General features: G+C 42.9%; 1 protein-coding gene across 5 annotated transcripts in view; it reads left to right on the top strand.

Moving 5' to 3' along the window:
- The first annotated feature begins 1,451 nt into the window (after window positions 1–1,451).
- The window catches only part of LOC141407169 (ubiquitin-conjugating enzyme E2 Q2-like), a 37,496-nt gene continuing 28,300 nt past the window's right edge, over window positions 1,452–10,647 (top strand). For 4 of the 5 annotated variants that reach the window (XM_073995450.1, XM_073995453.1, XM_073995452.1 and 1 more), the window contains exons 1-3: window positions 1,452–1,666; window positions 4,908–4,961; window positions 8,565–8,704. In XM_073995450.1, coding sequence (XP_073851551.1) covers window positions 8,592–8,704 — 113 coding nt within the window. In that variant the 5' untranslated portion in view covers window positions 1,452–1,666; window positions 4,908–4,961; window positions 8,565–8,591. The remainder of the gene's footprint in view (window positions 1,667–4,907; window positions 4,962–8,564; window positions 8,705–10,647) is intronic. The other variant, XM_073995451.1, reaches the window with a different exon arrangement.

The raw sequence follows: 10,647 nt of genomic DNA, 5'->3' as shown, positions 1-10,647 counted from the left end.
TTTCTTGTCTCAGCACTAACATTTCTCATTCCTCCACAAGATGAATTGCTCACTCCAGCCAACTGAAGCATGCTCCTCTTGACACAGTTAACTCTAGGCACATGGTTGGTGCAAAAAAAAAAAAACAAGCATTATGTCAATTTCATTGATGAACAAAAGTGCGGGCTCCACAGCAAAGTCAACTTGATAGTGCCTGGGCCTCTGAGTTCAAGAGCCTTCTAGACAAACGGCTCTGAGCTGAAACATGAGCATGGACACATATGCCTCCCTCTCGGTCTGATGAGATCATTAGGATTCTCGGTTGTTATCCCTGAGCATTTTCCTGCCTCATTAATGCACGTGTAGCCAACACAATAATAATCATAGCTAATAACCGCTAAAGCTGAGGACTTTTGTGAGTCAGGCAGTGGCTTTAAAAACTTTCAAGTTTTCACACAGACTCTCGTTGAATAATTTGTTTTTCAGATCAAGAAACTGAGACTTACTATCACATTTGGGATTAAGTTTAAAAAAAAAAAAAAAGAGAGAGAGAGAGAGAGAAACTGACACTTAAAGCTGTCAAGTATTTCACAGCCAGCAAGTGGCTAAGTTGGAACTTGAAACCAGGTAGTGCAGCCCTGGGATCCTGTGCCCTTACCCATGATCCAGTGTTGGCTACAGGAAACTAAAGTGTACACGTTTTCAACTATAGTTTAAATGGGTGACATATGTTTCCTATATTTTCCCTAGGTGACTTTCAGTTTGGGGGTATTCTACTTACACAATCTCTGGAGCTAGATATTAACTGAGAACAAATAGAAATTAATGAACTCTGAGAAACATAAAACATGAGCAACATGATGTCACCGCAAAAGACAAATCAGCACACAGCCTTCCTGTGACTGTATTTTGCTAACAGTCCACGAGCTAATAATCAGCCTGAACTCAGCAGTGCTCTGTTCCCTTGGGAGACGGACAGACACACGCAAACACACACACAACCCCCCCCTTGGGAGAGACACACACACACACACACAGACTTACAGAGTTGGTGGTTGTGCCGCCCTGAGCCTCCTGTCAGCCAGTGTGAGGAACGGACCAGATGGGTCAGGCAGAAAGATGCTGGGTCAAGGGAGGAGGGGGCAGCCGGGGGCGCGCGCACGCTCTGGACTCGTGCACCCGCCAAAACGGATGCGCGCGGGGCACGCCGGGTTGAAGGGTGAAGGGCGAGGGGCGACGGGGACAGGGACGGGGACGGGGGCAGCCCTTTCCCAGGCGGTAGCGGGGGCGGTGGTGCTGTCGCCCTTTTAAGCTGCGGCTTGACAGGAGCGGCGCCTCCCGTCGGTGGATGGGTTACAATGGGAGCAGCTCCACAGGCCTCCACACAGCTCCCGCCAAGGCCACCTCCGTGCCCCTTGCCATTTTCCAGCCGCGCTCCCAGGAGGCTGGAGGAGGCGGGGAGAGGCGGAGCTGGGAGAGCTCTGCAGGGCGGCCCCGCGGGTGGTCGCGGCCGTGACAGCGGCTCCGGAGAGTCTCCCGTTCCGCGCCCCTCCCCACCCCCCCCGGCCGGAGATGAGGGGAAGATGTCCGTGTCCCGGCTCAAGGCCAAACTGAAGTTGCTGGCATCTGTCTTCCACAAGAACCAGGAGCCCGCAGCCGCCGGCTCACGCTCCACAGCAACATGACGGTGAGGCGCCCTGCCGAGGCCTCGCGGGGCAGGGTGAGGGCGGAGAGGGGGCGCCTGGAGTCCCGGAACAAACGGGTGCCTGCCCGGGAGAGACCCCGGTTCCCCGCCCCTTTCTCCCGCGACTAGCCCGGCCCGCCCCCGGGACTGAGGAAGGCTTGGGTGGGAGGAGGCGGAGGCCGCGTCTCTCCGGCTCCTGGCGGGGGGCTGGCTTGGGGGCTGCCGGCCCGTCTCGGCACCTGTCGCCGCGCCCAGAGGTGGGAGCCCGTGGTGGCCAGAGCCCTCTCGGGAGCCAGGGTCGCCCGAGTCAGCCGGCCTGCTCCGGGGACCGCGACAGGGCGGTGCAGAGCGGCTCCGGCGTTTTTTGAGCCCGGGCGGGGAAGGGGAAAGGCCTTTAAGCTTTTCGGTGTTTCGGCCGGGCGCAGTGGCTCACCGTAATCCCAGCACGTTGGGAGGCCCAGGCGGTCAGCAGTTGGAGACCAGCCTGGCCAACATGGTGAAACCCTGTCTCTACTAAAATATACAAAAATTAGCCGGGCGTGGTGGCAGGTGACTTAATCCCGGCTCCTTGGGAGGCAGAGGCAGGAGAATCCTTTGAACCCGGAAGGCAGAGGTTGCCGTGAACCCAGATCGAGCCCTTGCACTCAAACTTGGGGGATAAGAGCGAGACTTCGCTCAAAAAAAGTTTTCTTTTTCTTTTGTTTTTTTGTTTGTTTTGAGACAGGGTCTTACTCTGTCACCCAGGCTGGAGTGCAGTGGCGCGATCTTGGCTCACTGCAGCCTATGTCTCTTGACAGTCCACGGGTTAAAGCGATTCTCCTGCATCAACCTCCTGAGTAGCTGGGATTACAGGTGCCCGCCACCACGCCTGGCTAACTTTTGTGTCTTTAGTAGAGACGGGGTTTTACCGTGTTGGCCAGGCTGGTCCCAAACTCCGGACCTCAAATGACCCTCCTCTGCCTCCCAAAATGCTGGGATTCCTTCAACCCAATCAAGTTGACACTCAGTATTAACCATCACACGTGTCTTCAGAATTGTCACTCTTTTCTGCTGGGGCCTCCCTCTCCTGGTTTGCAGACTCATGCTCATCCTGTGGCACCAGGGTGGGGAGGTGCTGGCAGGAGAGCTTTCTAGCTCCTGAGTTAAAAGGCAGAGATGGTGTCTCTTTCAAGATTTTGCTGCTGTGTTGAGTTATATTAAAAACATTGTCTTTTTTCTCTGGTTTTCACACTCATAGTAAGAGGCCATCAAGACAGGCTTCCTATATCAGAGGGTGATCCTTACCAACTGTAGCTGGGAGAAGTACAGTAAAGAATGTTAGATTGTTCTGGGAAAAAAGTGGTCCCTCCATTATTTGGATTGGGTGTGTGGCTTTGTCAAGCCCAGCAGTCTGATTCCGTCTGCTTTGTGTCTTCCAGCATGTCCCTGTGGTTTTGGTTCACTCAGGGTATTCTCCTTGTATGTGTTATTTTTCTCCTGCTGTGGCAGACTTATTCTTTTTAATAAAATACTGTAATTTGGGTGGGGTTTTGGAAAGAGGACCAGGCCACATCCTGAAAAGAAATTCATCTTAGGATTTCACAACCCTAACTCACTTTTTGTTTTGATGAAATTACTTACCCTTTTTGAGGGGTGGGGGCTCAGCTTTGTCGTTTGTAAAATGAAAGAGAGTAACTGGGCTGATGGTTACAGACATGGATGCATGTCAGAATCACCTCAGAGAGCTTTTTAAAAACAGATTCTCCCCCGCACTTTGGGAGGCAGAGGTGGGCAGATCATGAGGTCAAGAGATCGAGACCATCCTGGTCAACATGGTGAAACTCTGTCTCTACTAAAAATACAAAAATTAGCTGGGCGTGGTGGCAGGTGCCTATAGTCCCAGCTACTCGGAAGGCTGAGGCAGGAGAATCGCTTGAACCCAGGAGGCAGAGGTTGCAGCGAGCCGAGATCCTGCCACTGCTGTCCAGCCTAGTGAGAGAGCAAGACTCCCTTACAAACAACAACAACAACAACAACCAGGAAAACAGATTCTCTGGGTAGGCTTTGAAATGAGCATTTCAAAAATGCTCTTTCAATCACTGATGCAACCAAAGTCTTTGGAACTTCTAGGCTAAGTATATGTTCTTTAGATATCCAAAATATAACAATTTATGGAAATGAAGAAGGTGTGAATTACGTGTTGGAAGCTGCTGCTTGCTTCCTTTTTCCATTTAGATTTTAGAAGACAAAGAATGTCTAAAGAGATGCAGATTTAAAAGAAATACAAGTTAATTCTGCATGGGTATGTTTATCTACATGGCATTCTCCAGCTCACTGATCCAGAAGATTCTAACACCCTCTGTGATCATGGGTTTGTTTTTCTTAAGTATTCCTCTATCAGAGTATCTGAGAACAGACGCTTAGAAAGTGCTGAGACCTTTGTTGGTCTTACTGGATCTCCGGATCCTAGTTTCTTGATATGTTACATATTCTGGGTTCTAACCTGAACTGGCCTTCGTGATTAAAGATGCATTTATATACTGTACACTGGCCAGGAAGCTTATCTTTTGAAATTTGCCCAAACTGGGTATGAAGGCCCTTCCTAAAACCCCATTAAATTCATTTCTAAACTCGATGATCGTCAATTGTGTCAGTTGGTAAATTCTGTCTTGTAGAGAGGAATTTTGTAGTAAATAACTTGTTTTTAAAACTAAAATTTGCCTTTGAGTAAGGTGGTAATCATTTCATAATTCTTAGTTTTGTGAAGTGTCTATAAATCACACATCTGATCTTTTAAAATGAAAGGCAATTGAATTTACATAATGATTCAGGCTTTTCAAAGTTAAAAAGGTAGTTATTTTAAGGAATAGATAGTTGATTATATTTATTTTTTATAAAATAAGTCATTGATCTTATACACATAGCCATGTAAATAAAATGTTTTCTTATTTTAAATTAGATTCTGTTTTAACGTTGTTTTCAGTTTTGCTTTATATTTGACTTATATATTTTATATTTATCTTTCATTGCTTTTTTTATTCCTAATTCTTTTATTTTCTGTTCCGTTTATAAAAGCTGATGACTGTTGTTTGTCAAACCATAGTTGGATTTAAAAATAAACATTTAATGTTAATAAGCTCTCTGGTAGCGGCACTGCAGTGACAGATGGTTGAGAGTTTGTCCCTAAAGCTATGGCACCAGTCTTCTAATGGACTTAGCCTGTATTCAGCCTGTGTAACCCTGGCAGATTCTTTCTCTGTTTCAGAATGGGACAACAGAGGAAGTGACTTCAGAGGAAGAGGAAGAAGAGATGGCTGAAGTAGGATAATAATGACATTTCATAAATGTCGTCATTTTTGATTTGAGTAATTCCATGAATCTCCTTTGTAAACTACTATTAATGTGCAATAATTGAAAGCACATTGTATTTGGAATGGAATATAATTTCTGAACTCTTGACTTTACCTCTAACTGATGATACGCCTTTGAGCAAATGCTTTATATGAATTCTTTGGATTTCGATTTCATGGAAAACAAAAGTCCTTAACTTTTACCACCAAAGTTGTATTTATATTTAATAGTAATCAGTCCTTAACATGCATTCGGTTATTTTTAGGAAGAGGAACTACTACGTTTAAAAAATGTTATGTTTGCATAAAAGGAGAATTTGAGAACATGTTAGGGACTATTCACCAGAAGTAGTGAAACTATCTCTTGTTGAAAAATCATCAAGGAATTTTCTCTCAGTCTGTTTTATGCTGCTATAACAGAATACCAAAGAATGGGTGATTTATACAGAACAGACATTTATATTCTAACAGTTCTGGAGACTGGGAAGTCCAAGATGAAAATACCAACATTTAATGTCTGAGGGCCTTCTTGTGGCATCCTCCCATGGTAGAAGGCAGAAGGGCAGGAGAGCAAGCTAGTCCCATGTGTGAAGCCTCATTCATCAGGGCCTTAATCCCATTAAGGAGGAAGGAGCCCTCTTGGCCTGATCTCCTCTTAATGGTCCTGCCTCTCAATATCATCACATTAGAAACACCTGAATTTTGGAGGAACACATACAAATGGTAGAAAATTTAGTAGAGCAAATTCCAATGACATTGAGCCTAGGCCAGTTGTCAATTCTGGGTATAATTTTAGATGTTTTCAGGCTCTGAAGCTTTGCATTTACATTAAAAGTTTGGAACAAAGATCTTTGTCTCTGCATTGACCAAATAGAAGGCATGTGAATTTTATGGTCTTGATTGTTTTAAAATTTATTTTCTGTTTGGGGTCTTACAATTAATTCAGACTTTCATTTTCTTGGTTTGGAAATTATTAATCTAAAATATACTTTTAGAGTGCTTCCGAACTGAAGAAGTAGTGTCGTAGACTTATTGTTGTTTGTTTGTTTGAGACAGGGTCTCGCTGTCACCCAGCCTGGAGTGCAGTAGCGTGGTCACGGCTCACTGCAACCTTGAACTCCCAGGTTCAAGCAATCCTCCTGAGTAACTGGGACTAACGGCAGGTGCCCCACGTCCAGCTAATTTTGTGTGTGTGTGTGTGTGTTTGTGTGTGTGGAGTCTGAGTCTTGTTCTGTTGCCCAGGCTGGTCTTGAACTCCTGGCCTCAAGTGATCCAGCACCTCGGCCTCCCAAAGTGTGGGATTACAGGCGTGAATCACTGTGCCTGGCTGTAGGCTTGTTTTATGAGTCTGGGAGGAAAATACTTCTTAGAATTGTCCAATTAGAATCAGAGTTTGTTTCAATGTTTTTATGCAGTTTAGCTGAGGTGGAATAAACTGCATGAAAACATTAAACCTTTTCCGTGGGTCAGGCGGCCATTGTACTAAAGATGAAGAACACTTTCATTTTCCCCTCGCAAGATAATGAACAAGGGACCGCAACTTTGAGGGAAATCTAGAAAGGTAAGAGACTGGACGTTGGAGATGTCAGATGAGGACAGGTGAAAAACAGATATTCTAAGCTTCTAAAAGAACATGGGAACAGGCCCAGAACAACCTTGGACATGGTGTGTTTGGGTGCATTGGATGCTTTTCTTTTGAGAAGGAAAGTTGATGTGTTGAAGTCATGGAAAGCAAGATTGGCCAGAAAAGGCAGATGGTTAAAAGTCTTGAATTCGAGACAGGCGTGTGTTTCTATTTGGTGTGATTATTGATAAGAAGACTTTGAGCAGGGAATAGTGTGCTGAGGATATTGCTTTAGAAAGATATGCTGAATTCTGTTTGCGATGTGCTGATTAATACTTAGGTGGAGAAGTTTTGTGTGGATGGGAACATGACTGAGGTTGAAGGTATAGGAGGAAATACAGACCAAAGGCATTTATGAGCTTTGGGAGGAAAACAAGCATAGGATAGAAGGTCAGGGCTGAAAGGTGCACACAGGGAGAATGGAGCTTCATGACATATGGAGTCATGGGCAGAGTTTGAGTGGAGGTAGTCAGTAACCTGCTCTAGAAATCAGTGAATTAGCCGACTTGGAAAAAAAAGAATCGAAATGAGTATAAACTACTTCTTTAGAGTATTTGGCATTTGAAGTGGAAAAATAATTTAATTGAAAAAAGGATTTTTAAAAATCTGCATATATTTGTATATGTGTAAGAACAGATAGTATGGGAAGGGAGGGAGCAGAATGATGTGAATAAAGATGTTGTTCTGGGGGGTATTGTTAAAATTCCTTTAAAATTATTATTATTTTTTGAGATAGGGTGTCTGTTACCCATGCTGGAGTGCAGTGGCATGATCGTAGGTTGCTACAGCCTCAAACACCTGGGCCTAAACGAGCCCTCTATTTCAACCTCCTGAGCACCTGAAATCAAATTCTTTTTCTGACTCATTTTTTGGTTATTAACGTCAATAGATGCTTACTATATAAAACCATAAACTGAAATTAGAGAAAGCACCAAAAGTCTCCAGAGATAACAACTAAAATTAATTGAAACGAACATTTCAATATAAGTTCTTCTGGTCTTGTTCTGTGCATATTTCAGCATAATTGAAATTCTTTCTATTCCTTTGTGTATTCCATTTTTCATTTCAAAGTTTTTTGATACAGGAGAAATGATGCTGTGTTGGTATTTCAGTGGCCTCTTAATAGTTCATGGAATTGAGTTAACTGTTTTGTTGTTTTTGCACATGCAGATTTTGTGTGTGTTTTTGTGGTTGCAAGGTTGCAATAGGTATCCTTATGCCTAAATTTGTGTTTACATCTTAGACTAGTTTCATGGAATACAATTCTAGAAGTCTAGTTTCTGGTACAAACTATGGACAGTTAAGGTTCTTGACACCTGTTGCTAAACTGTCTCAAAGGTTCCTCTTAAGAGGAGATTTAAAAGATGCCTTGGCTGGGCATGGTGGCTCATGCCAGTAATGCCAGCACTTTGGGAGAACAAGGTAGGCGGATCACTTGAGATCAGAACTTTGAGACCAGCCTGGCCAACATGGTGAAACCCTGTCTCTACTAAAAAGATAAACAAATTAGCTGAGTGTGGTGGTATAGGTCTGAAATCTCAGCTGCTCGGGAGACTGAGACATGAGAATCACTTGAACCTGGGAGGCAGAGTTTGCAGTGAGCAGAGATCGTCCCACGATACTCCCGCCTCGGTGACAGAGTGAGACTCTATTTTAAAAAAAGTAATAATAAAGAAGTAAATAAAGAAATGATGGCTTGTTTAGTAATGGTTATGACTTTGTAAAGCTTTTAAATCTGCTTTACACAGAGTCTAGCTTTTAAATAACATATAGTGTATGAAAGGTGGGAGCCTCTTGAATGGAATGTGTGGGCTTTTTCTCTCTCCCCATAGGGTAGATATATTCTGTTTCTTATCCCCCATTGAATCAAGAATAATTTAACTTTTGGCATAAGAAACTGCTGAAGAAAAATAGGTTGAAAAAGCTAACATTTTTCTTCTTTTTGCAGGATATAGAAGACTGAGATCACTGTGAGATGAAAGAAGAGCCTATTAGTGGGAAAAAGTTGGAGGATGAAGGAATTGAAAAAGAAAATTTGGCAATATTAGAGAAAATTAGGAAGACTGAAAGGCAAGACCATTTAAATGTGTAAGTGTGTATAAATAGCTAGAGCCTGGACTTTTTGGTTAAGTAATTATAGTTAATACCTGGCAATTCGTGAACCTCCCAAATTCAGCTGCTCTCCTCCTCCATTCCTGCCTTAGTGGTAGATTCAGTCATCTGTTTATTGGTTTGGAGACAGGGTCTTGCTCTGTCACCTGGGCTAGAGTGCAGTGGCACAATCGTAGTTCACTGTAGCCTTGATGTCTCAGGCTCCAGCAATCCTCCTGCCTCAGCCTCCCAAGTGTCTTGGACTATACGCCTGTGCCCCCACACCAGGCTATTTTTTTTTTTATTTTTAGTGAAGATGAGGTCTCACTGTGTTGACCATGCTGCTCTGGAACACCTGAGTTCAAGCGATCCTCCTACCTTGGCCTGCCAAAGTGCCGAGATTACAGGCATGAGCCACCGTGCCTAGCCACGGTCATATGTTTTCTTGCCCAAGGTTATCTTTCTCATCTAAGAATAGCCACTTTTTACCCTGTTCATCTGCTCTTCACATCCTGGAACCACCTGCTGATCCCTGTGTATGCCCCTTTCCGGCCTGTTTATGCTGTTTTCTCTGCTTACCTTCCTTCTGTGGCATCTGTATACTCACATTCATTCTCTCCTACAAAACAACTCAAATTATTTCTCCTTCATGTAACTGACTTTGGTCCGTCCTGCTCTGACCAAACCAAAAGTTATTCTTCTCTTTTCACTTAACATCTCTTTTATGTGAAGCGGCAGGATATGAAAGGAACCTTGAGTTTGGTGACAAACACACCTTTTTTGGTTTCATTTTGCTCAACTGTGAAATATGGATAGACAGTACATACCTTTTGGATGACTGCTATGAAAAATAGATGAGAATGATGTGTGTATATACATGAAGCGCTCAACACAGTAGGGAAACCTCAGATGATTATCTGAACACTTACTACTTCCTGTCTTCTATTAGAGCTATTTACCAACTCCACGAAAGCTGAGAACCAGTTACTTTGTCTTGGGCACAGATTCTCCAAAACATGGAATGAATTGGTAGGCCAGTAGATGCCAAGTGTTGAAAGCAGAAAAATTACTCTCCTTCCTTCAGTCTTAGTTATATATTAATTAAATTAGTAATTGTTCATAGAGGAAAGATATTTAGACAATTTCTCATATCTTGATTATTTAAAAAACTAACTTTGTAGCATTTGAATTAATGTTACTGTACTTTCTGTGTCTTGTAATTGATTCTAGTTTGAATTATCTTCAAAACAAGTATAAATTATTGAACACTTTTGCATGACCGATACTATGCTAAGTACTTTATATATCTTCTGATTTAGTCTTCATAGCCGCAGTGTGAAATAGGTGCTCTTCATATTTTAGAGAGGAGAAACTTCTCATATTTTATAGATAGGAAATGAGCTCATGGTTACATAGCTAGGAGGTAATACCTTTGTAAACTTGATTTTTTTTCTTTTTCAGAGTATAGTGCAGTCTTTAAAACCTTCAGTTTCACATGACCTAAAAGTAGTTCCATTTCTATTCAGTCTTAGGATAAGATATTAATATGTTTTCCTCTTTAGAGAAGTCCCCGCACTGAAAAACTGAGACCAGTTGCATGTAGGCACACATGGTTCTCAGAGTCTCCATGTGTGAACTAGACCGTCTGTGTAATATTCTTGCTTGTACTCTTATGGATGCAAGTCTTTTTTAGTTAGTAATGTGTCACATTGAGTATCTTCAAGTATTTTCAGAAATTGCTGGGATTTGGAATAGACTCATACTGAATTCTCTGCTATCGTGGATTCCCTGGTGGTCAGAACATGTTGGCTAGAGTTTTTCAGATGATAAGAAATAGAAAATGAACAGACTCGTGTCTAGCTTTATATTCCTTTGAAACTTCATAATGCTTCATTTATTTGGACTGTTTTTTTTTTACTTCTTAAACTGTTGAGTGATGA

This window comes from Macaca fascicularis, chromosome 7, assembly GCF_037993035.2.
Source record: "Macaca fascicularis isolate 582-1 chromosome 7, T2T-MFA8v1.1".
Classification (NCBI taxonomy): Eukaryota; Metazoa; Chordata; class Mammalia; order Primates; family Cercopithecidae; genus Macaca; species Macaca fascicularis.
Note: the sequence above shows the minus strand (reverse complement) of the source record. Positions and strands in the feature narration are given on the sequence as shown.